The 27,749-nt window shown below is 33.3% G+C and overlaps 1 protein-coding gene across 4 annotated transcripts; it reads left to right on the top strand.

Moving 5' to 3' along the window:
• Positions 1 to 26,888, top strand: LOC132731798 (uncharacterized). Of its 4 annotated transcripts, none has more exons than XM_060718060.1 (9): positions 410 to 496; positions 1,304 to 1,345; positions 5,214 to 5,910; positions 6,861 to 6,927; positions 9,004 to 9,087; positions 13,262 to 13,330; positions 15,173 to 15,304; positions 18,034 to 18,106; positions 23,199 to 26,888. In XM_060718060.1, the coding sequence occupies exons 3-9, from the start codon at positions 5,227 to 5,229 to the stop codon at positions 23,335 to 23,337; spliced, it is 1,248 nt and encodes a 415-aa protein (XP_060574043.1). In that variant the 5' UTR covers positions 410 to 496; positions 1,304 to 1,345; positions 5,214 to 5,226; the 3' UTR covers positions 23,338 to 26,888. The 4 variants fall into 4 exon arrangements, with proteins under 4 accessions (XP_060574041.1, XP_060574043.1, XP_060574039.1 ...); XM_060718056.1 differs by having other exon boundaries at positions 414 to 496; positions 13,241 to 13,330; XM_060718058.1 differs by lacking the exons at positions 410 to 496; positions 1,304 to 1,345 and adding an exon at positions 1 to 112 and having other exon boundaries at positions 13,241 to 13,330.
• Positions 26,889 to 27,749: the final 861 nt, after the last annotated feature.

Raw genomic sequence — 27,749 nt, 5'->3', positions numbered from 1 at the left:
CATTTATTAAATGATTACTCCCCTTTATTGCTTATCACCATTTGTACAATTGCCACACGGAAGGAAAAATATCCTACTTTCGTTTTCGACTTCTGCCGAGAACACTTAAAAGGTTATTAGATCTCTATTTCCTCATCATTTTAATAAAGATATGGGTAGTTTTAACGATTTAACATAAAGTTCTCTTAACCTGGCATTAACATAAAAACTTAACATAAAAAAATATCGTTATATTTTTTCCTGAATATTTATTGTGAAGACACCAGTATTCGTTTGGTTTCTAAATCTAAGAGTTTTCAATTTTTAACAATGTTTTCTTGGTAATTCCTAAGTGAAGTATTTATTGGTGCTTATCGCCATTTGTACAATTGCTACACGCAAGGAAAAACATCCTACTTTCGTTTTCGACTGGCGCCGAAATCAATCCATTTATTAAATGATTACTCCCCTTTATTGCTTATCACCATTTGTACAATTGCTACACGGAAGGAAAAATCATAGGAACTCGAGAACGGGACCGCAGATTGCGGCGTATATTTTCGATCGTGTAACGGTTCTTAAAAACGTTTCTGCTACATCTAAATATCTTTTAGTATTGTCCGAGTGTATGGACTCAAAAAATATATTATCAATTGAACCCAATCTGTCTCTTTAAAAACTGGTCAAATTTTACGGTATTATAAAAAAAGACAAGGAGTGACATCCGCCATTTGCCGCAACGTTTTCGGCATGAGTTTTCCCCCTTTGGCTACAATTGATTACTATTTTTTCAGAATTTTGTTCCCGTTATTTTTGTCAACTATGAGGTATCGTCCGGATATAACGTTAACGGTTTATTGTTTACACGTGTTGACATGTATAGGCGGCATTATATCGGGTGTATTCGCGTTTTGATTTGTTAACATGGAGAAAACAGACACTTTAGTAATATGGTCAAACTGGTTTTGCCTAACTGAAAAAAGGAATATTAAAACACGATCCATAGATAAATATTTTAGGCACTCATCTGGTATTCATTACTAGAAAAATTTAAACAAAAATCAAGCATATCAAGGGGGATAACTTACGCCACGTTGCGGCAAATGGCGGATGTCACTCCTTTTCTTTTTTCAATATACCGTATATTTGACTGATTTTTAAATTAGCAGATTATATTAAATTGAGATTAGATAATTAAAGACCACCCGCTCGCATAATATGAAAAGATATTCAAAGGTCGGACAAACTAAGTGTAAAGCCGGTACGGATTCGGATTTATGCGCCGCAATATGCGGTCCTGTGCCAGAGTTCCTATGGGAAAAATATCCTACTTTCGTTTTCGACTTGTGCCGAGAACACATAAAAGGTTATTAGATCTCTATTTTCTCATCATTTTAATAAAGATATGGGTAGATTTAACGATTTCACATAAAGTTCTCTTAACCTGGCATGAACATAAAAACTTAACATAAAAAATATCGTGATATTTTTTCCTGAATATTTATTGTGAAGACACCAGTATTCCTTTGGTTTCTAAATCTAAGAGTTTTCAATTTTTAACAATGTTTTCTTGGTAATTCCTAAGTGTAGTATTTATTGGTGGTTATCACCATTTGTACAATTGCTACACGCAAGGAAAAATATCCTACTTTTGTTTTCGACTTGTGCCGAGAACACTTAAAAGGTTATTAGATCTCTATTTTCTCATCATTTTAATAAAGATCTGGGTAGTTTTAATGATTTCACATAAAGTTCTCTTAACCTGGCATTAACATAAAAACGTAATGTGATATTTTTTCAAGTCGAGATCATTTACTACCTCATATTTTAACACTATTTAATGCTTTGAATATTTTTAAATAAAAAAAAGAGAGAAACGTTTAAAGCCCCCGTACTGGTACTTAGCACTACTTAAACACTTTTTGTTTGGTATAAGATATTTTGAGGCCTCAAATAGTGAAAATGCCCTATTTTGGAACTTAAAACTTGTTTTTGTTTTAAGAAATGTTGTTAAAACAGTGATCACTTTTTTGGCGCCCCCCCCCCCCCCAATATAAAAAGTACATCAAGGGGGTGCCAAGTGGGGGATGTGCCTGGGGGGTTGAAGGGGGTCAGCAGGCCCCCTCATCGCCAAGAAAATTTTGGACTTGTGAGAGGCTAAAAATGGCTTAAGGTCCATCTTTAATAACGTAAGGTGTAATCAGTGCTGAAAAGCCTAATGACTCTATCTCAATCCATTGAGAAGTTGCAGCACTTTGAAATCAGTTTTGATGAAAAAAATTAATGCAAAATAGTGATTTTTGGCAATTTTGAGAAGACCCCCATTGCCATGGTAACAGGAAAATGCTTTTACAAAGGCTATGTTCCAGTTAACATTTGTGCCAAGTTTGATCAGTATTGAAGCATTTTTTATAGTTTCATAGCAGTTTGAACTTGTAACAGGAGGCTCAATGAAAACGGCCATTTTTCACAATACTGGGATCCTTCATGTTTACCGGACAATCAGTTTAACGGACAAAATCTATTCCTGTCAAATAAGGCTTTATTTTTGCTTTGATCCAAAAATCATCCGGTTTGAATCGTACACACACTTTCTATTTCAAAGTAAATAACAACAAAACCACTCTCAGGCAATATTGTTGATTCAGTTCTTTATTTACTAACATACCCATTTGTTTACTAGTTATATCATGAGCTGGTCATGCGGGGGGAATAATCTGTTCTCCGCATGCCCGAATATTGAGGCCCTTAATGGGATATTTTAGATAGGTTTTACTTTTAATTCTTCTCAGTCTTATCTCGGGAGACAATCGTAACATACTTTAATGATAAAAAGTAATTTCTTAATTTCGTACAAACAATATCTCGTTGTCTTTTACAAAGAAATGCAAATTAAAAAACATATAAGGAAACGGGTAACGCCAATGGGAGGAAACTCTACATGGAATGTACAAAAAAGAGACTATGGCTTTTGCAACATGGTACATGATGACCAAAAGGAAACTGTATGACAAAGAACAGAATTCCATTTGAATATCAAAATGTGTCATACGTTTAAGGATCATGAAGAATGAATACGTTAATTGAGTTAATAGTGTTGATTTCAATTTCACCCCTATATTGGCCTCTTCGTAACAAGCATGGCTGCAGTGTCTGTTTTAGTGACATACTGGGTTTTATTCCAGTATCTTAACATTGCCATTCAATAGTCGTAGTTTCCTTGCTTGATTTCAATTTAAGACTTCAAAAAATTTTGAAACACAATGTCCTGTAAATTTCGTTGTCTACACTTTTAATGCCCTACTTAAAGACACATTTCTACGGTCAAATGTTTAATTTTATGTTTGATAAAGGAATGTTTACGTATATTAAGAACCCAGAATTATTTGGGTAAAATTTCATACTTTTTTATTATTTTAAATAAAAGTTACAGCGAAAAAACATCATATTTTGTCCAGTAATATATAGGATCCCAGTATGATCATGCAGTAAAAGATTAAGAGAAAGCCTGGCACCTTTGTGAGGATTTCAGGACTTTTCAACTCCTGGACATTACAACCTCAAAACCCGGGTCTTTTTGGCATCTGTGTAAATTTGATAAATATAATTATGAGTTACTTGCAAACTCATTACTTTTATAATTTGTTATAAAAAAGATTTTTTGTCATAAAAATAATGAAATTTCCCTGGGAAAATGTTTATTTATAGGATAATGTATATGAATTGTGACTGAATTCTCAGCTATAAATCAACAATTTATATTTATATATATGTATTTTTTTTTTATCAAATTATAAAATAGTTTCAAAATTACATTGATTGTAGTCTTTATAGTCTAAAGATGCTATGTTGATAACAAGTAAGACCAGATTAGGGATCCATAAAGAAGTGTGAAAGTTGTGTAATGCATTATACTTATTGTTATCTTTTATAAAGGTGTAACTTACCATATACTTCACTGTAACAAATTGGTGATACATGTATTTCCAGAGATGTAGAGCATATCTTCTACACGCATTGAGGAATTTTAATGAAACTTCATAGAAATGCTCACCACCATGACAGGCAGTGTCGCGCATATATTCAAGGTCTCTAAGTCAAAGGTCAAGGTCACACTTAGAGGTCATTAAAAAATGCTTGACTGGAGCAAAACTTCTACATGCATGGAAGGATTTCAATATAACTTGGCACAAATGTTCACCATTTTAAGGCAGAGTGTCGCATGATAAATTTAGTTTCCTGCGGTCAAGGTCAAGATCACACCTTGGGGTCAAAGTTCAGATAAAATAATTGGACCTTTTAGTCATCATTTATTGAGGGATTGAAACACAAATGGTCATGACATTATCATGACTACGGTTGTGAAACATGTAATTTAGGTTAATATATGCAAGGTAAAGGTCACTAAAGATAATAAAATATGAGATTTTGTCCAGAGCATATCTCTTACACATATGGAGGGGTTATAATGAAACTTCATAGAAATGTTCACCACTATGAAAAGCAGTGCCATGCCCATTAACAAGGTCCCTAGGTCAAAGGTAAAAGGTCACACTTAGAGGTCATTGAAAAACGTTTTTTCCAGAGCAAAACTTCTACATGGATCAAGGGATCTCAATATAACTTGGCACAAATGTTCACAATTGTAAGGCGGAGTGTCACATGCAAAATTCAAGTGCCTGTGGCCAAGGTCAAAGTCACACATAGGGGTTAAAGTGCAGATAAAATTTGAAAATGTGTATCTGACCTTTGAGTCATCATTTATTGAGGGATAGATACACAAATGGTCATTATCATGACTACCATTGTGAAGCTAAGTATTGTGCAAATAATCCAGGTGCCTGCTACCAAAGTCAAGGTCAAATAGAGAGGTCAAAGTACGAGGACCATTTAGTCATAATTTATTGATGGATTGAAACACAAATCATAACTATCATGACTACAAGTGTGACACATGTAATTTATTTTAATATTTGCGAGGTCAAAGTCATTTCAGATGATAAAATATCCAGATATTGTCCGGATATTGCCCAAAGCATATCTCCTATATGCATATCTATAATGCCCACATCTCTGACAAAAGCTTTTGTGACAGGCGTATTTTGTGACAATGTTGCCCTTGTTAGAAATTTATCTCATCAGGTGAGCAATTCAGGGTCATCATGGCAATCTTGTTATTCATATTATCTCAAGACATTTTACCGTTACATATTTGATTAATTTTTTGTCTACAGATACCTGAATGTCATGGCTACTTCAGATCCAGAAGTTGCTGATTACAAAATTTCATACTGGACCTTCTGTGGAGATTCTGTTGAAAAGCAGGATGGAGAAATGACTATATTATTTAAGGAAGGTCTGATATTTCGTAACTTCATTGAGAAGCAAATCGGAATCGAGTCTTTAAGATGGGTTTCCCGGCAGTCATTTGAAGGTCTCTCAGAAAAAGATTGCATTGTAGTTTCTTATTTGGACAATGTATCAAAAGATGTGGCAAACATTTTCTTTGAGCTGAAGTCAGAAGCAGAAGAGGCCAGGACATGTTTCAATACAATGAGGGACTTACTGACTATAAAATATCAAGGATGCACTGATGATCTAGGGAAAATTAGCGATGTTGTCAACATGGTATTTAATCAGCCAATATTTATGGGCAGGACTAAGATGATTGTTCATACATCAGAAGAAGGAAAGATTGATCATGCTGTTGAAGAGTCCCCTGGTGAAATGTCGGAATTTTTGATGATCATTGATATAGAATGTATGTGTTTGTACAGGGGACAACTTAACAAACCAGTACACGAGCTTATGTTTTGGGAAGAAGAGAGCTTAAATTCCATCGAGCGTGTTAAACTTACACAGAAACGGCAGCCAGGGAGTTTACCAGAAAAGATAGTCTACTTCCAAACAAAGACTCAGTCATTTGGTTATGTATGTATATGATAACTTTGTAATTTGTATATTTTGTGCATCAGCTTACCAAATTTCACAGTATATTTGAAGTCTTCTTCCTCTGCCTTGATAGTAACCTTTACAATGTTTGTGTGACTTGAAATCTAAACTAAAATAAAAGCAATTTGCAACTGCAGAACTTCCATTGGCATCAATAATGAGATACACTCAAAATAATGTTTTAAAATCAATTTTCTTGTTTTCATGTTGATTTTAAAGTGGATTGTTCTACCATGGGCACATTTCAGATATTGATTAAAATAGTAGAAATATTTCATTTAGATATTCTAATGAAATATTGTTTGGGAAAAAATTGTTTGATTTAGTGTGATAAAATTAATGTAAAATAATGTTTTGTGCTAGAACAATTAATTATCTGCTATGTATGAATATGTTTCATCAAATCATATATCTAACTAAAAAACATTATAATTTAATTCGTTCATGGTTTGTTCTCATGTATGATATAAAATGCTATCAACATAATTATTTATTGTATTACAGGCCTTCCATTATAGACCAATTCACTTTAAATAAAATCTATACACTCACTGTTTTAAAGAGATACTTTCTGCTTGATTTTATTTTATACCAGCTATACAAAAATATGCTATTGGTGAAAAAAGACCCAAATTGCACTTCAGCTAAACAATAAAGTAAATATCAACTACAAAGAAGCAAATTCAGTGTTTGTTCATAGTAAGAAATTTGAGAGTTCCTTGTAAAATTATAGTCAATATATTGCAGAGAAGTTAAACAAATATGCGGTGTTTTACTTCTAATGCCACCTATAGAAGAACACATTGTTGATCTGTACAAATATTGAATAAAATACAATTAAAGCATACAACACCCAGAAACAAAATATTAAGAATAGTTATCATTACTAACTGATTGGTGATTTTCATCAGATGTTTGATACATTTCAGGTTGCAGATACAGAGATAGTGAAACAGTTGCAAAACTTGACAGCAAAGAAAAGGCACATAATGACAGGTAAAATGGAAACACTGCAAAACAACTTTATTCCTTCATTTCAATTTTGATAAATGTACATGCTTTTATTAGCTCACCGGTGTGTGTAATTCCTGGGTATCAACAATTTATTTAAAAAAATACTCCTCCTTATCCACTAAGTGGATTTGTACAAACCTTCGCAATCATGATCCTTAGATGACCACCTATAAATTAAATGGTACCAGTCTGATGTAAAAGTAGGTCATGAGAGCTTAAAATAGACTTTAAAAATTAAAGTTCTGAAAAGTTTAGATAAAAAGCTTGAAGCATAATCTTTGTGGTGCTCAAAAAAGTTAAATAAATTATGGGTCAAAATTGGCTCCGCCCTGGGGTCACTCAGTTTATGTAGACTAAAAGTGAAACTGCAATACTCAAAGTTGTTTATATCATGCCTCTTGGCTCAAAGTGGGGCCCACCTGAAGAGTTTACATAGACTTATATATACATGTATAGTAAACATGTCATATAATCTAAAATGCCCAGAGCATATTTAGAACGTAGCCTATACAAAAGTTACATAAATCTATTAATTCATGACCCTTGGATCAAAATTGGCACCAACTGAGTCTGTGGGTTACTTGGTTTATATAGACTTGTATAGGAAAACATATTTAAATCTTCTTGTGAAATCTGCAATGCCCAGAGCTAGATATTTTGCAATTTGTAACATTTCTTAGTGGACTTACATAAACAACTATTTTGAGCTCGACTTTTTTTTTTTTGGAAAAAAAATAGAGGTATTGTTAAAGTGATGTTGGCATGCCGTTTCTGTCCGCAAACTTGTACCTTGATCATAACTTTTTAAGTTCTTGGTGTATTGGTGTATTGTCTTCATACTTAACCACAACAACCCTTGAGACAAGACCTTTCAGTAGACCAGACTAACATTGACCTTCATCCATAAATGACCTTTACCTTTAATGTCCAATTTAGTTTGTCTTTTGCTATATGTGGCTTTTGAGTGGATTGTCTTTAAGACTTACTACCAAACAAATAAATTGAATAATTTAGATGTGATCTTGTCCTTAAATTGACCTTGATGGTCAAATTAATGAATTTCTCTTGTTGTTTTTCATCTGTAACTGGCTATAAATCTTCATATTAAGACACAACATTTTTTAGGTCAGGATCTTCATGTATATCAAATTCAAATTGACCTTGACTCATATAATATGACCCTGAAGGTCAAAGTATTTTATTTTCACTGATTATTGCTATTATTGGCTATACCTTTGTAATTAATCAATGGAATATATTAATACTTGGACAAAACAACATTTTGGACAAGATTGTCTGAAAGGTTGAACTGACCGTAGGCTTGTCAAGGTCAAAGTATTGAATTTTTCTTAAGTTCTCATAATTTTGTTATTTATGTATGGATTTGATTCATCTGTGTACAAAACAACACTTGTAACTAAAACAGACATGTAGCATAGTTTAGATATGACCTTGACCTTAAAGTGACTTTGACCGTCAAATGATTGAATTTTGATTATTGTCATTTATTTATGGAAATGATTCCTACTTGGACAAAACTAGTGTGACTAGACAGACCTATTAAAATTAAAAAAGGAAAACTTAACTTTTTTTAAGATTTGTTTAAACTGTTTATTTGTTTGCTTTTAGAAAAAGTAAAAAAGTCTAGCGTTGACCTCGCCTTGTGGTGGCTCTTGTTTAAATCATGCAGTTGGATCCAATGTGATCTAATTATATACTTCTGCATTGAAGGATTGTGACCTTTTATAGCGAGCGATCTAGTGTCATCATGTAATATGAATGGATTGAAGTTTACCATGGGAACTTTCATGCCAGGAATGTAGAACTGTGTAATGTGATGGAGCTATATAACTGTGTTGAATATTTTTTTTGCACTATTTCTATCAATAACTGAGTGAATGGGTTAAATTTTTTTGAAAATTTATTTCTGACAAGAATCTGAGCCGGGGCATTTGTGTTTACTAAACATGTTCTTGTTTTTAGTTACCGGTATGCAGTGAATATTTTGATAATTATATTGTATGAAGACTATTTAATTTAGCATATTTTTTATTAAAGAGCCACAGTTAATGTTGGAAATAATGCCAAAGCTCAGTTTACCATCCAAACAGTCTTCTTATTGGTCCAACAGAAAACCACAAGGTAAGAATAATATGATCATAAAATAGTGGTTTCATAATTTGCTTCTAAAAAAGTAAATAAATGTTCACAAAATAAAACTTGAGTATATGAAACGCAAGAACAGTCACAGTCAATACTTTATGTATTATATGTTAAAATTATGTAACACAATATATCTGCTAAGGGTGTAAAAGCCATTTTTGCTGATTTTTGGGCTGGCACTTTATCACTGGACCATAGTACACCATTTTAAGCTCATCTGTCACAAAGTGACAAGGTTAGTTTTTCTGATCTAAATTTGTCCTGGGTCTGTCCGTCCATCTGTAAACTTTTACTTTAAACGACAACTCCTCATAAACCACTGAGCCAATTTCATTCAAACTTCACAGGAATGTTCCTTTGTTGGTCACCTTTGCAAATTGTTCAAAGAATTGTATTCAATGCAGAACTGTGCTTGCCATGGCAACCAAAAGAAAAAACTTAAAAATCTTCTTTTAAAAAAACTCCAAAAAGCTAGAGCTTAGATATTTAGCATGAAACATCTTCTAGTGGTGTCTACTAAGTTTGTTCAAATAAAATCTCTTGGGTCAAAATTGGCCCTGTCCCAGTCCTTATATATATTAAGTAAAAACTTTAAAAATTTCTTTTAAAAATCAAAAGAGCTAGAGCTTAGATATTTGATATGAAACATCTTCTAGTAAGTGTCTACCAAGTTTGTTCAAATAAAAGCCCTGGGGTCAAAATTGGCCCCGCCCCAGGGGGTCATTGATTTTCAAAAACAAATCTTTTTTTTAAAAAAGAGCTAGAGCTGAGATGTTTGGCATGAAACATTTTATAATAAGTATTTCCTTTTTTGTTCAAATAAAAGCCCTTGGGTCAAAATTTGGGTGGCCCCAGGGGTCATTAATTTTTCTTATATGAGTATAGAAAAAAACTTAAAAACTCTTCTTTAAAAAAAAACAAAAAGCTAGAGCTTAGATATTAAGCATGAAACATTTTCTAGTGAGTGTTTACCAAGTTTGTTCAAATAAAAGCCCTAGGGTTCAAATTGGCCCCACCCAAGGGGTTTATTTAATTGTCCTTATAATATGTATATAGTAAAAACTTAAAAAAAAATTTTTTTTTAAAAACCCAAAGAGCTTAGATATTTAGCATGAACTAGTGAGTGTCTACCAAGTCTGTTCAAATAAAAGCCCTGGGGTAAAAACTGGCCAAGCCACAGGTGGTCATATGTACACATCTTTTGAAACTCTAATGTTTTCCCTTAGCAATAGCAACCACTAATGTTTTTACACATGCACCATACATGTGAACTTCTTTTAAGAGCCATGTGGGAGAATTTACTTCAAAAACAGGGAGATTTTATAAATTCATATGAACAAAGAAGGGAATTTAACTATCAAAAAGAGGGAGAATTTTCCATTTTGCCAAAATACCCCTTATTTTGAGAAAAATATTCAAATATCTGACAGCTAAAAGAGGGAGTCTCCCGCCTAAATAGGGAGAGTTCACATGTATGATGCACTTTTTGAGATACAAATATGAATTTGTGATATCAGTTAAATATTTACATTTATTTTATATCTGCTTTTGTTAGTAGTTTACAATATTACTTGTTTTTTGTGCATGAGAGCAACCGGTTTCAAATATGGGGTTGAAAACTAGGTCACACAGCCCAAATGTGCAAAAATAGCGTTAACACTTTAAAGGCTACTGTTTTAATCGAAATATCCTGGAAATTGGTTAGAAATGGTTGTTAAGATGACTTTTGCTCAATATCTAATATTGGTCATCTTGGGTAAAAAGTAGGTCATAAAGCCCAAATATTGAAAAACCTCATTAACACTTTATAGAATACTGTTTTGGTCCAAATATCCTAGATTGGTCAGAAAGGTTGTTTGTATGAGTTCAAATATAGTTCATCTGTGGTCAAACACTAGGTCACATAACCCTAATTATGGAAAAATATTGTTTACATGCTAGAGGTAATATTTTCATCCCAAATATCCTGAAAATTTGTCAGAAAGTTTGTTTTGATGATTTCTAGCTCAGCTTTGAACATGGGTCATCCATGGTCAAAATCTAGTTCACACAGACTAAAGAATGGAAAAACTTTGTTGGGGTTACATTTTTAGCCCAAATATCCTGAACATTGGTCAGAAAGGTTGTTTCAATGATTTCCAGTTCAGGTTTGAATATGGATCATCTGAGGTCAACAAAAGGTCATAGCACATAAAAGGTATAATGGAAAAACCTTATTAACATAATTTAATTTCAGGGGCAGATATGAATTTTATGATATCAGTTTAAGTTTATGCATATTGTCTGCCTTTCATTCATTGCTAACAATATTAATTCAGAACCTCAATAATCAGGCGAGCAATATAAGGTCCATCATGGCCCTCTTGTTTAATATTTAAATACTTTCACAAATTCTTCTTTTAAATAGATTTTAATAAATAAATAAGAATGCATTTATATAAAGACAAACAATTTATGTTGAAAGTCCTTGTCTTTGAAAGCCTGAGATGCAGAATGTGACACTATAATACTAATAAAATGTGATAGCCATCCTTTCAAATTTCAGCTGGATAAGCAGTTAATGCATAGTAGTATTGTAAAATTAGGCCAAGTAGAACTATTTGCAAATGTGAAATACATGTAGCTTAGGTTTCTTCCATCTTGCAAAAATGATTACTATAGTCTAACAATAAATTGCTAGCCGAAAAACTGGAAAAGAATGAAGTAAAATGAAAACAATTATATTTTGTTGGTATAAACTCAGTGTCATTTACAGAGATTCTTTTTCAATATTGGCTTACTTTGTAAAGCTTTGTAATTAACTTAGTGTAGAAGTCCTACTAACATTAAAATACTAAGGTGCTTTACTGATGGGCAACATTGAATTACAACAACCCATTGCTGCACAAAAATATTAACATGTCGGCTGTCTAGATCCTTTCCCTATGAGATGTGATATTATACTAAGAAAGAAAATAATATTTTATCTTGTATTATCACACAACATTGCTCAGGTATATCTCAACACACTTTGCAAAATGAAAACATACAATTCTCAAAAACGGAAAAACTTTTAGGAGTCCACATTGATAATACACTGAACTGGAAAACACATGTCCAAAAATGACACTGAATAAATGCAATTCACTATTATATCTACTAATGAGAATAAAACAATTTCTAAATCTTCAAGTTAGGAAAATGTTCTTTAATGCATACATTCTTCCTCATTTAGACTATTGTTGCACTATTTGGGCAAATTGCAGTAAGGAACTTTTAAATGACATGTATATATTTCAAAAACGTGCAGCAAGAACAATATTGGACAAAGACTATGATACACCCACTGATGAGTTATTTTTAGAGTTTAACTGGGTAAAATTCTCTGAAAAAGTTAATTATAAAAAGGTCATTTTAGTATACAAATCCATTAACAATCTTCTCCCTGATAGTATACAAAATCTTCTTACAAATACAGAAATTATACAACTAAGATCCTATGATCAAAGACTACTTTCAGTCCCAAAACCTAGACTTGAGTTCTGCAGAAAATCTTTTTCGTATTCAGGCTCAAAAGTTTGGAACTCCCTACCTTTAAATATTAGAAATTCCACCAACTTAAAAACAATCAAAAATAATTATTTAAAAAGGTTGTCCTCTGGTTGGAATCAAATGCTTCAAGATAAGTTGTAATTTTAAATCACACATATTGCTGATAAATTTAATGTCATGTTGCAAACTGTTTACTTCTTTTTCTTCTTTTGTTTTTATATGTTTTATAATATCTGTTAATATTTTGTTGTTTGTAAATTCATTGTAACTGTATATAATATGTATATTATGATAGAGGCTCAATTTGGCAAGACTGGGATTGTATAACTGTGTTGACTCTTTTAAATAAAGTCGTTATTATCATTATTATTAATATTATTATTATTATTATTATCATTATTATTAGTATTATTATTATTATTATTATTATTATTATTATTATTATTATTATAAATTGTTTACAATTTACCACTCTGGTTCATGGCTGTTATAATTTTAATTGTACATCTGAACTTGCAATGTGCAACACTTTACACAGAGATCTCAAAGTTAATATCTATTTTTTTAAGAAGTGCATTTTCATTTTATTGTTTTTACTTAGAGAGTGGTCTATATGTGACAGGAGGTGCAGGATCAAGCTATAATTCTAGTTCTTCTGGACTGGAATCTCAAATAGCAGAAAGACTTAATGGTAAGTGCATGCCTTAAAAGTTTTTAGCTCACCTGTCACAAAGTGACAAGGTGAACTTATGTGATCACAATTCATCTGGTGTCTGTCCATCAAGAGCTAGAGCTTAGATATTAAGCATAAAAAAACTTCTGATGGGTCTCTACTTATATTGTTCAAATAAAAGCCCTGGGGTCAAAATTGGCTGGTCAGTGATTTTCCTTATACATGTTCACGGGGTTATTCAAAAATTTCTTGGACTTTTTAAATATCTCTTGAACGTCAACGTGTATTGTAATGAAATTTTATCAGCATACATTGTAGAATATTATCAACACATTTTGAAAGGAACAGTCAATTGTGTACATAAATAATGATTTTATATTGCTTTTAAATAAGCACATACACGGCACCCGGCGCACGGTAGAATAACGCAGTAAGTCATCATATATTTCTTGCTAAAATAACTAAAAAATAACATAGAAAACCCGCTGAACATGTTTCTTCTATGATGACATTTAAGTAATTCTTTAAAATATTGGACGTCATTTACATTTATTTTTGTTGATATCGATAGAAACGCCTTTATTGTTTACAACGGGAAAATGCATACATGCGGTAATTAGAAAATTGGCGATCATGTAACGATCATAAGTTTTGGTTGTAATTTGGGGATGACACCTACAAAAACATTTGATAAGAATCAGCAGACAAACAGAGAAAAGAAAATTTCACGATCATAAGTGTTAAAGTAGCATAAGAAATTTAGTTATGGACATTACTTTGAGAAGCAGTAACCGTCATTGACTGCGTAAAGGTGAAGCACAAGTTGTACGTTCATATTATGACGTTGACGTCAATATTTTTTGGAGTGCGCCGCTGTCGCCGACATGTGTTTATGTTAAATTAAATATTGTTGGAATGTAAAAAGCTACTCACATGAATTTTTTTGTGTTTATTTGTTATTAATTCTTCTAAGCAGTGTAAGAATTTCAAATTAATATCTCAAATATATTTTACGCAACAAAGAAAGTCCACAAATTTTTGGATAACCCCTCGTATGTGTATATTGTTAAAAAAAATCCTCTTTTAAAAAAGCCAAAAAGCTAGAGCTTAGATTTTTAGAATGAAACATCTTCTAGTGGATGTCTACATAAAAGCCCCACCCAGGGGATTATTGATTTTCCTGTGTATATACTAAAAACTTTAAAAAAAATCTTCTTTTAAAAAACTCAAAGAGTTAGAGCTTAGGATATTAAGCAAGAAAAATCTTCAAATGGGTGTCTTCCAAGTTTGTTCAAATAATAGCCCTGGGATCTATATAACTATACCACCCCTATATATCATACCTATATAACTATGCCACCCCTATATATCATCCCTATATAACTATGTCATCCCTATATAACTATGTCATCCCTATATAACTATGTCATACCTATATGTAACAGGATCTCCACTATTACGTCTAGATTTTTTTTACGTTTTGCTAATTAAAGTGCACCTAGTATTTTCTTTTATTCCTAGTTTTATCGTGATAGTACAAAATATTGACCTGATATGGATCACATTTTAAATGCATTCTTTGTTTTCACAGTCATTAATTACTTTTAAACTGGTATCAAACTTGTTACATATCATAATTTTGTACTCAAATATTTCTATTTTATTCAAGATTTTTTCTAGGAAATTCAAAAGATTATTCCATGTTTTCTTTTATCTCTCCTAACATGCTGATGGACAGCCTGTATGTAGTGTTGGCTGCCTTCTTTTGTTATTTTCATACCAGAAACTATTTCATTGTATTAAATTTACAATTAATGCTTATTGTCAGGATAAAGATTGTCACTATAAATCATTTTATAGGTGAGCTAGAAAATGCATTGGTGACTTTTATGGAGAATGAAGACATGCAGAATATATGGATAGCAATTGAGTTTGACATTAAAGAAATAATAGAGAGTGGAACTGCACCTACAACAGATCATAGGAGTGGAGGTATACTGTTCATAGTCTAGCACAAGGCTTAATAGTATCTGTCATATGTTGTGGTTCAGATCGGAATATCTGTTCCCTTGGGAACCTGCCCTGGGGCTCCGAGGGACGGATATTCCAATCCCAAATCCTAGCCGCAACATATGTTAGATATTTTTTCTTGCATATTCTACCATAGTCCATCATATTTTAAATTCTTTACCTTAATATAACAATTTTCCATGGAAATTTATGTCATTACACCCGAAACTATTTTCTTACAACAGAGTATGAAATTAAAACTTCATTCATAACGGCGAAATTTAATCTTCCTAAGCATACCATTATACAGCACGCGACTCATCTGGCACCCCCCATTCCAGGTGAAATTTCCAGCATGGGTAAAACTAATAGAAACACCAGTCTGATATGCAAGAATAATACTTTCCTGTTATAGTTAGTAGAAAAATTTGTACAAATTTAATTTAAAAAAACTATAATGGTTTGAGTGATGTTTGTTGCCTATTGAACACTGCGCCTATATGACTGAAATACTGTTGGGAAAAGGCGTAAAATGAAACAAACAAACAAAACAAAAATTGAACACTGAGTTTGGAGTATTGATGCATAGAAATTCACCACAAAGGTTGTATGCCAAAGTCATTAATTTTCTTGCATCAGAAATGATAAACTGATGTTAAATAGGCAATGAAAACACTGCTCAGACAGAAACTATTTGATTCTAACAAAACAAAATAGGGGAGATTGCTAACATAATTTTTTTCAAATGGAGATTATTTCTGCTACGGATTCTGGTATTGGGCTGTTCTACTTTCTACCTTACTGTCACTTAAAAGTATAAATGATAATAAAACAAAAGAAGTGATAAGAAAAACGTTTATTATATTTTTATATGCAAACGAAAAAATTTCTGCTTTCATTGTTATGCACCTGGTTGTCCATCTGTCCATCTGTTAGCAGGTTTTTGTGTACGATCTGTATCTTTTGAACTGGTGAAAGGAAATTGAAACTACTTGGCAGAAATGTTAATAATAATGAGATGATGTGCAGAGCGCAGGTTTGACCTTTCTCGGGTCAAGGTCACACTAAGTCATTTTGTATCGGTATCAAGATTTTGTGTCTGCTTTGCATCTTTTGAACCGGTATGAAATAAATTAGAAAATTTTGGCAGAAATATTACTTATATTGAGACGATGTGTAGAACACAAGTTTGGACGACCTAAGATTAAATTTAATTAATTGATTTATATATATTGACTTATATAGGAGTTTTGTGTCTGGTCTGTATCTTTTGAACCGGTAGAAGGAAATTGAAACTATTTGAGAGAAATGTTAACCATAATGAGACGATGTGCAGGTCAAGGTCACACTTAGTCATTTTGTATCAATATCAAAATGTTGTGTCTGCTCTGCTTCTTTTAAACTGATTGTAGGAAATATTACAGAAATATTTATTTTACTGAGGTTATGTGCAGAGCGTAGTATTGAACTACCTCTGGTCAAGGTCAATCCTTATATAAACTATATATTACAAAGGGAGATTAGAATGTATGAATTTATTGTCCCCCGCCTTTTCGAAGAAAAAAGGGGGATATAGAAATAGGCTCCGTTTGTCTGTCTGTCCATCCATCACACTTTGTGTCTGGTCCATAACTTTATCAAAGGAATTTGAAATAACTTACAGCAAATGTTTGTTATAATAAGTCCATTGTCATGCGCAACAACCAGACCCCTACCTCCAGGGTCAAGGTCGCACTTGCTCATTCAAGGTCAACATTGTCTATTTGAGGGTATATGTCACGTCAGGTCCATAACTTTCTTATCTTTGAAGGGATTTTGTAAATACTTTCCACAAATGTTCACAATAATAAAATGATGTGTCATGCGCAACAACAGGTCACCTACCTCCAAGGTCAAGGTCACACTTGGAGGTCAAAGATTAACATAGTCTGTTATAGGGTATATTTTGTGTCCGGTCCATAACTTTTTCAAAGATCAAAGGATTTTGAAAATACTTGGCACAAATAGTCACTATAATAAGACGATGTGTCATGGGCAATACCTGCATCCCTACCTCCAAGATCAAGGTCACACCTAGAGGTAAAAAATTTACATGGTTATAGTGTATATTTTGTGTCCGATCTAGAACTTCTTCATAGTTCAAGGGTTTTTAAAATAACTTGGCACAAATAGTCACAATAATAAGACGATATGTCAAGTACAACACCTGCACCTCTACTTCCAAGGTCAAGGTAACACTTAGAGGTCAAAGGTTAACAGAGTCTTTTTATATGGTATATTTTGTGTCCCGTCCATAACTAGGGATTTTGAAAATTCTTGTTTAAATTCTGTGTTTCATTTTATTTCTTTAATAAATTTATTATGCATTTGCAGATCTAGCATTGATCATAATTTTGGACTGACAGTCCTGAGATCCATACCTCAATCTTTTGAAATAGCACAATTTTATGCTTGATATAAAACTTCCCTGAGGTCGGGGACATTAGTAACTCTTGTTTACTTTAATATTTAGACTTGATTCACTTGAACACTACTGAGTATCAAAATGTAACCTTGGATGGCTTTGAATGTGAAGTATTGACCTTACTGTATTGGAGAATTCTTGACCACTGCTTGTAATGGATCTCATGTAAGCTTTCTATGCAAGTTCTTAAGTTTTATCCTGTTTTAACAAGATTTTTATGATTAAAGATATAAATTATACCTTATAGGTATGGATAGTGACAGTGGGGATCACTTACAGAAAGCTCTTCAAGATGTTATGGATCAATTGCAGGAGAATAAGTAAGGAGTTTACAGTTATCATAAGTCATTTTTCACCCCTGAGTATAGGAGAGATATTTCTATGCCACCTCAATGTATATGTGTGTGCATGCATGTGTGCATGTGGTTATATAGTTACCTTTAAAAATCTTCTCCTTAAAAACCACAAGTCATGAAAATCATAACCTCTAGCAAGATAGATGTGTGCATTTCAGAGAATCTTATGAAATGATTTGAGGTCATGACCTCTAGGGAGACTGCTGTTTGCCTTGCAGGGATATTCATGAAATGATCTAAGCACATTATGATTCACACCATGATTATTATTATGATTTGAAATTATAAATGTTTTTTATATTTTCAGAAATAGCTAATGCTTAACCGAAATCTTACGCGAAACAACGCACTTTTGACCCCCCTCCCCTTTTTTTAGGCCTGAAATAGTGAAAAAATGTCCTATTTGGGCCCCAAACACATGTTTTCGTTTGAGAAATGTTGCTAAAAAAAGTGAGCACTTTTTCGGCGCCGCCCCCCATCCAAAAGATACTTCAGGGGGTTGCCAGAAGGGTGATGTGCCCCCTTCTGTTTGGGGGATTTTGAAGGGGGGGCGGAGTCCCCCTCATCGCCAAGAAAATTTTGGACTTGTGAGAGGCCTAAAATGACCCCAGGTCGATCATAAGGTAACGTGTAACCAACGCTGAAAAGCCTTTGACTCTATCTCAATCCCTTGAGAAGTTGCAGCACTTTGAAATAAATTTTGATGGAAAAAATCGAGGCAAAATAGTGATTTTTGGCAATTTTGAGATGTCCCCTCGTTGCCATGGTAACAGGAAATTTAAGACTGAGCATGTCGTTACAAAGGCAATGGTCCATTTAACATTTGTGCCAAGTTTGATTAGTATTGAAGCATTTTTCATAGTTTCATAGCAGTTTAAACTTGTAAGAGGAGGCTTTTCAGTGAAAATGGCCATTTTTCACAATATGCTCATGGGGGAAAGGGTTAATTGAAAAGATAGTAACTGTATTTCAAAGTTTAATACAGCTTATAATGTAATGTAGTGAATACCAAACATTTTTTATCAAGTAAGAATACTTTTATTTTGAATCAATCAGGCAATTCTTTGATCTTTTGTTTTACTGATTTTTTTTTTCCAAAAAAAAAAAGGGAAGGGAAAAAAATGTGTTCACATTTTAAGGTCTGGAAGGTAAGATACTTTGTAAGCATTTACATGCTACTTTCTAGGAAAATGAAATGAAATTCATCGCCGATTGTCAAAATTTCACAGTGCAAGAACATTTGCTCACATATGTGAAAACAAAATAGCATCCACAAATAAACATAACATCATGTTGCCATTGTTTAACAACACACATGAAATCTACACATGAGATGACCTCTAACAAGTGACAAGCCAGCCCTTCAAAAGAATCTGTCAATCTTTGATATTTACACACATTTTCTAGTAGATGTCTTACCAAGTTTGTTCAAATAAAAGCCCTAGGATCAAAATTAGCCCCGCCCCATGGGTCATTGATTTTTAGCTCAGGGAAAGCTTTTAGGATCATCAAATGTCCATTGTCTGTCCACATTTGTTTGTAAACACTCAAGCGGTCACATTTTTGCCTCAGTCATCATCAAACTTCGTCAGGATGCTTGTCTAGAAAATTGCTCGGGTGAGTTCGAACATGGGTCATCTCGGATGATAAACTAGGTGACAGGAACTACAAGAGTAAGGATGAAGCATTTGTAAGACATGGGAATTAAATAAAGTGTTACCTCCTTCAAATAGCAATCCTCCTATGAAGTTTGAATATTGTGGGCCAAATGGACTTAAGTTGTGATCTGGAAACTGTTTTCAGTTTTAAGGTAAAGGTGACCTTGACCTTTGATCTTGTGACCCAGAAATCTATAGGGGTGTTCAACCTAATATGGACAATCATCTTATGCAGTTTGAACACTGTGGGCCAAATGGAACTTAAGTTATGCTCCGGAAACTGTTTTCAGTGTTGGATAATAGTGACCTTTGACCTTGTGACCCAAAAATCAATAGGGGTTTTCTACCCAATATGGACAATCATCCTGTGAAGTTTGAACAATGTGGGCCAAATGGAACTTTTGGGCATATAATGAATAGAAAAACTTGTTAACATCTAGTGGTCATATTTTTACTAAATTGTCATCAAACTTGGTCAGGATGCTTGTCTAGATAGTTGCTTGGATGAGTTCGAAGAGGGGTCATCTCGAATGAAAAACTAAGTCACAGGAGCTAAAAATAGAAAAATCTTGTTAATACTCTAGTGGCTACTGTTTTGATCGAAATATCCTGGGATTACTAACTTTTCAGCTGTTCAGCATAATAGCTAAGTGGTAGAGTGTTCACTCCATGTGTGTAGAGACCCTGGTTCAAATCCTGGAAAAGGCATTTCTTGTATTTCCTTTTAAACTTTTGTCTTTAGATAATTTTCAACTAACAGGATTTCAGTTCCTTGTGAATTTAATATACTAGTACACACAAAGCTATACAGTTTTACACAGATTCACATTCGACAGACTGAGGTGAAGTCAACCTACTCGATAATTAGGGTAAATAAATGACTGAATAGATAGCAATGGAAGAGAATGGATTCATACAAATATATTCTGAAAGTTAAACCCACACTTGATAAAAGTGTGCACAATTAAAGATTTGAACCCGAAGTTAGTAACCCAGAGCGCTTCATAACCTGAAGTCTCTTACCACTATGCTACTCGAATGAATGTATACATTTATACATATTCACTTTTATTCTTCTATTTTGCAATAAAAATGCAAAATATATTAAATGAATAACTTGCACAGCCCATTATCTCATGTGACCGTACAATATAATGTAAACGTCATCGTGTTCCAATCATAGCTTTAACTGTCTACAAACCACTTGACAACACAAACATGCAACTTTTATGTGTGAGGAGTTTATCTATATAGCTTTTGGAAGGTTAATGGTTTTACCTAGGTCCCTGAATAATGCACTGACAGGAAGCTGAGGTGTTCATCCAACATTATAGCATAAAATCGGCTATTTTTCCCTCTTTTGCCCATGTTATAACAGGACCAAAACCATGCATTAACATAGTCACGCGCTCTTATAATAGCCCGGTTTTACCTATGCGCAATACATACAGGGCCCAGTAAACAAAAAAGAAATAACGATATTGCCTGTTTGCGCACTTGTTATATTCCAGGGCCTCAATCGCATATAACGGCGAGCAGCATAAAAATTCAAGTTAATATGCCGGAAATATGGCGTATAGACATTGCAGCTAATCAGTTGGTTGTCGCCCTTTCTAAGAAACGGACAGTTGTCAATGTAAACAAATATTTGTCATTCAGATTAACCCCTCCCACTAACTTACAAAACAAGATAACACAAAATGAATATGAGAAAATGTTTTATTGATGTTTATATTGATAAATGCTCTTTATATTTCTTTGAGAGAATAATGTTTAGTGCCTGATATTCTTTTATATTCTTTTATAAACTTGTGTACTTGAAAAAAAAAGAACGATTCTGATGTCACTGATCTTTTTTCTACCGTTAATCTGAAATCATTCTAGGAATTTCTGAGGGTCATGTTATGTCTTGGGAAGAGTAATTTAATGTTTTTTTTCTTGAGTTAATAAATCTCCAATGTTAAGCTTTGTTAAATCAATTAAAATTCGAATTTTCGAACGGTTTGAGCATTTGTATTTCCCAAGTTGTTCGCCCCGGAAAAATAAAACGCATACGTAAAACATGTAGAATTGGAAAAATACCGTCCAAGCACATTGGATTTTACGTATTGTGTTTTGTATTAAATATACATCATGAATCTTTTTTAACATTTTATGCTGTAATAGCGTCAACGCACGTTTATTTCGTGTTATAAACTCTGCAGAGTCCCTCGGAACTGTTGGAGCCCTCGCCCTCCCGGGCTCGGGCACCAACCGTTCCTAGGGACTCTGCAGACGTTATAACACGGAAAAACGTGCCTAAACCCTATATTAAAAGCTACAGAGTTATTATATAATATAAAGAGTGTCAGAGTGACTTGTTGATTGATATGTATCATGGTATTTATGTCTCCCAAACTTATTGGGAGACATATGTTTTTGCCTTCGTCGTCTGTCCGTTGGTGCTATTTAAGAGAAATAGGAGGCCATCTAACTGTAAACAGAACAAGTTCATTCTGTAACAATAGAATATGGGGCCATGGCCCTCTATTAAACAAAAGAAAATAACAAAAAAAATGGCCCCTTAGTCCATTTAAGTGGCACATCTGTCTGGTCGTCTGTCCGTTGTCCGTCCGTCCGCATTAAGCTTGTCCACCCCTCACAGGTCAAACTACTGGTGGATTTCAACCAACTTTACAGGAGTGATCAGTACAATCCCTAGTTGTGCATTTTTCTGTCAGGTTCTGCTTCGCTGCACAAATTGGCTGCCAGAGCTAAAAATAGAAAAATCTTGTCCTGCCACAGGTCAAACTAATGGTGAGATTGCAACCAAACTTAACAGGAGTGATCAGTATCATCCCAAGTTGTGCACGGTACCGGCATGTTCTCCTTTGCTGCACAAAATGGCCTTCAGAGCTATAAATAGAAAAATCTTGTCTGGCTTTCACAGGTCTAGCTACTTGTGGGATTTCAATGAAACTTCACATGAGTGACCGTACATAGTTTTGTGACAAAAACCCTTCTAGTTGATAATAGTTTCAGTTATAAAAACTAATGTTCTCATAAAGCCAGCATTATCTAGGTCAATATATATGCATGGTGAAGGTTACTAGAGATAATGAGATGTCCAGACCTTATCTGGATCTTCTACATGTATTTTAATATGATTTTAATATTACTTGAGTAGGAGAAGCATTGTCATGTGTTCGAACCAGGTCAAAGGTCACATTTACAGAAGGAAATGCTTGTCCTAGGTCATAGGTCAAATAAAATATATGAAAATGGGTGTTTTGACAATTTTGTAGTCCGGTATTAAGTTATTATATCAAAACTGTTTCCTGGTTTAGATGAAGGGAAACATTGAAAGTTAGTATTTTCTATACATTCCATTTTTTATAGTAAATGCTTTAATATTTCAGTCTACCCATTGCAATATCAAGGATAAAGGCATGTCGGGATTTGTTTGGAAGCAGCAGTATCTCAGCAATACGGAAGATTTTTGACAAAGATGATGTTCATCTTCTAAAGTCTCTTTATTTCAAGTCTTTGTTAGGGTAACCAGCTTAACAGTTCAAGAATCTAATGGAGAACAGAAATGAAAATATGGTCACACAAATGACTCATACTAAAAGGGCCACAATTGGTACATGGATAAAGAAAGATTCACTGATACTAGAAAGAAAGAAATTCATTTAAACAATGCATGTTTTTTTTCTTTTAGAATTTCATCATCTTTTTAAAGTTGTGATTAATAATATTATTATGATGACATAACAGGTGTATTTGCCAGCTGTAGTTTCTTAGGAATTTTATCATAATTTCAATGATCTTTTAAGGTTGTATATTTCTAAGGGAAAAAAATATCTATTGCTACGGCAATGTTGACGTTGCCACTGCTGTTGCCAGTGCAATCCAGCGATTCACCTGTGCTTGCGTGCGTGTGCTTGCATGTGTGTGTGTTTTATATACATTATATAGTGAACTTTAAAAATCTTCTTGTGAAAAACTACTTATCCAATTTTAACCAAACTTGGCAGGCTTGTTCTTTGGGTGAAGGGCTTCCAAAGTTCTTCAAAGAATTTGATTCCATGCAGATATCTGGTTGCCATGGCAACCAAAAGGAATTATAAGAATAAATTTAAAAATCTTCTTGTAAAGGTCCACAAGGCATAGAACATAGATATTTTGCAAAAGATAACACCTCGACCAAAATTGTTCAAATTATAGCCTTGGGGTCAAAATTGGCCCCGCCTTGTGGGTCATTTATTTTCACTTTGTTCATATAGTAAAAACTTAAAAAACCTTCTGGTCTGAAGGTACAAGGCTTAGAGCCTTGTTTTTGATATATATTATCATCTATAGGTCCCCTACCAAAGTTGTTCACATTTTGCCTCTAGTGTCAAAATTAGCCCTGCCATGTGGGTCATAGGTTTTCCTTATATGTATATAATAAAAACTTATAATAAATTATCTTCTCTGTATTAACAAAGACTAGATGTTGTTTATTTTGCATAAAATATAGTGTAGTGGACACATATTTCTTTTTAAAAATCTAAGGCATACAAAAGTGAAAGGTTAAATCAGGTGTAAAATGGTATTCAAAAGAATACCTTACGAAATTTCTATTTTTCGAAGCCACGATAATTGCCAAGTCTTAAAAAAAACCAAAAAAACAACATTTTCCAGTATACTTTGTTGTTTGTGTAAATTTTGTTTTACGGAGCTACATACCATTTTAGGACAATTTTAAAGCATAAATGTAAATCAGTAATTTGGTTTGATATCTATGTTAGATGTTTCGTCTCATTTATATAATTCTGATGACTTTATTTACGATGTATTCATTCATGCTTGCAAGAGCATGTTTGTATGCGAAGTTTAATGTGTAGGTATATACTACGATTTTATCAATGAACTGTTATTTTTTGTTTTCTATAAAGGAATGTATTATTTTATGAAAATGAACAATTTGGAACTTTCAAAGCATTAAAACAACTTTGCAAACAATATTTTAATGATGTGTAGTCGGAATGTAACAATACTGCAGAATGAAGAACTAGTTTCTATAGCGGTTTTTATCAGGAAGTGGATGTTGTTTGGTAGAGGATAAATCTGTAACGCCTGTGGAGATTTAGCTTATAACTTTGTATACATTGCAAGCAATGTATAAAATTATACTGAAAGAATTAATTTACTTAAAGTTAAACCATTTTTAGTTCACCTGAGCACAAAGTGCTCAAGGTGAGCTTTTGTGATCATAATTTGTCTGGTGTGCATCTGTGCGTCTGTCGTCAACTATTTATACAAACAACTTCTCAGAAACTACTGAACCAAATTTGATGAAATTTTCCTGGGATGTTCTTCTAAAATTGTTCAAACAGTTCTGCGTCATTGAATATCTGGATAAGAAGGGCTAAAAATAGATTTTTAAAATAAAATCTTTAAAAATCTACTTCTGAAAGTGCAAGGCCTAGAGCTTAGATATTTTGTGTGTAGCATCATTAATGAAACTCTACAAAAATTGTTCAAATTATAGCCTTGGGGTCAAAATTGGCTTCCCTCGGGGGTCAATAATTTTCATTATGTATATAAAGTAAAAGCTTCTAGAAATGTTCTCCTTTGAATGTGCAAGGCCTTGAGCTCAGATATTTTGTGCGCATCATCATCTAATAAAACAATATATATATAATTAGTAAAAACTTTAAAAATCATCTTCTGTGAATTGACAAAGGCTACAGGTTAGACATTTGGCGTGAAACATTGTGTAGTAGACCTCTACCAAGATTGCTCAAAAGATAGCCCTTTGGTCAAAATAGGCCTGGCTGGGGGGGGGGGTATTGATTTTCATTATGTACATAATCTAAAAACTTAAAAAACCTTCTCCTCTGAAAGTGCAAGGATAGAGCTTAGATATTTTGTCAGCAACATAATCTAATGAAATGTCTCTGGTCAATATTAACCAAACAATAACAATAGCTCTATCTATAACTAGGTGCTCATTTAAATGTTTATTTATGTTTGAACTGTCGATTGCATTCACCATGTGGCTCACCTCTCATGACTGTTAAAAAAACAAAATGAGCCGCATAACGACAAAACCAACGTAATGCATTTGTGACCAGCATGGATCCAGACCAGCCTGCGCATCCGCGCAGTCTGATCAGGATCCATGCTGTTTGCTATCAGTTTCTCTACTTGTAATAGGGTTTGTAAGGGAACAGCATGGATCCTGATCAGACTGCACGGATGGTCTGGATCTATGCTGGTCGCAAAGGCATTGTGTTGGTTTTGTCGTGACGCGGCTCAAATATGTACTTCTAATGAGAATTACAAATACAAAATTCACACTTTTCATGCATTTTTGCTTTATCTCAAATAAATTGATAACACTATTGTCTAACTTCAAGGCAGATGATATTTTTAGCTTTTACTGAAAACCGTTTTCTGCTATTTACACACTGATGGTCACTCTGTCATTTGTAAGTCGATGGTCAGATTCAAACATCTTAGTTTCTAAGTCGACTTTTGGAAGTCTGAAACTTATAATTTCACTCTAAATGAACAAACAATCAAGAATAGATCTTTAACTGTCTTGCCCAGATTTTGAAGCAATTCAAGCTATTCTAATGATTTTTTGAGCTGTATCTTTGGATAGATATTTGAATGTTTTAATAATAATAATAAGTCTTTTGGGGGCTACCTGTCTATTGATTGGAGACAAATGATTCTACAAATGATTGATAATATTAAATAATCAAACCTAAATTATTTAAGTATTAAAAATGTGCAAGAAAACATTTATATACTTTATATTACTTAGTAACCTAGAACTTTGTGATTTATTTAGATCAAGATACTATATGGAACTATGTTTTTGTTTTTAGACCACTTATACATGTACTGAGAATAAAAGTTTTATGACCCAGGCTGCTTTTTTATACTACCTACTTTTTGGACACTGGGCATTTGCGAGAATATGTGGCTTTAGTAGTATGATTGTTTTAAAGTTTTAGCATTATTACCTTTAGTTGTGTTTTTTTTTTATTATTTAAAACCATTTTGAATTTTTAGCTATGCTGTTTACTATTACAAATATATATTTACAAACATCTTTTTCTTTTTTTTTTTCTTCTGTAATACACTTGTGAATATTAAATTATGGAAAGGATTCATACTTTGACAAAACTAATGTGACAAGACCTATTAAATTTATTAAAAGGAAACGTTAAGATTTGTTCAAACATTTCTTTGTTTGCTTTTAGAAAAAGTAAAAAGTCAAGCGTTGCCCCCGCCTGGCGGTGGCTCTTGTTGAGCAAAAAGTTGATGCCCCAACACTCCACTGTTTTGTCAGTATTCTGACGTACAACACGGCAGAAAGACCGACAAAGGAATTTCTATGTGACTCTCCATACCCTTAAGATGTTGGGGTATAAAAACTTCAACCAATTTTCCAATGTTGTCATCTTGATTTTTCCCAATAGTAAGAATTTCAAATCTAAATTTTATATCTTAAAAGTATGTTTAAAAGTAAACAAGGCAGTCTGAAGGACAGCTAAATCCTTTCCACAGCAGACATGAATGTGTACTTCTTGACCTTTATTAGACCATGACCTTGATGTTGTGCCATGTATATTATAAGCATATAGTCTCATGATACAATGTAGTAATTATTTGTTCCAAGTTATTTAAATCTTCCATAATGTCAAATAATTATGGAGAACATTTAACCTTGACCTTGGGGGTAGCAACTTGGATATTGGGTTCTGTAAATCGTCCCCATGATGGTGATCACTTGTGCCAAGTGCTCCGGACAAGGAAAAGCAACAAAGGGCAATAACTCTGTAATTAGTGAAGATGGAGTTATGATTCTTGTGCACTGCACTTCCTCTCAATCTGCTCGACCATTGTATGAAGTTATATTGAATTCCAACTATTAGTCTTCAAGTAATGCTTTGGACAAGGAAAAGTAT

Source organism: Ruditapes philippinarum, unplaced genomic scaffold, assembly GCF_026571515.1.
Source record: "Ruditapes philippinarum isolate M1 unplaced genomic scaffold, ASM2657151v2 ctg63_1_1_1_1, whole genome shotgun sequence".
Lineage (NCBI taxonomy): Eukaryota > Metazoa > Mollusca > Bivalvia > Venerida > Veneridae > Ruditapes > Ruditapes philippinarum.
This window is presented reverse-complemented; position numbering and strand designations above follow the sequence as displayed.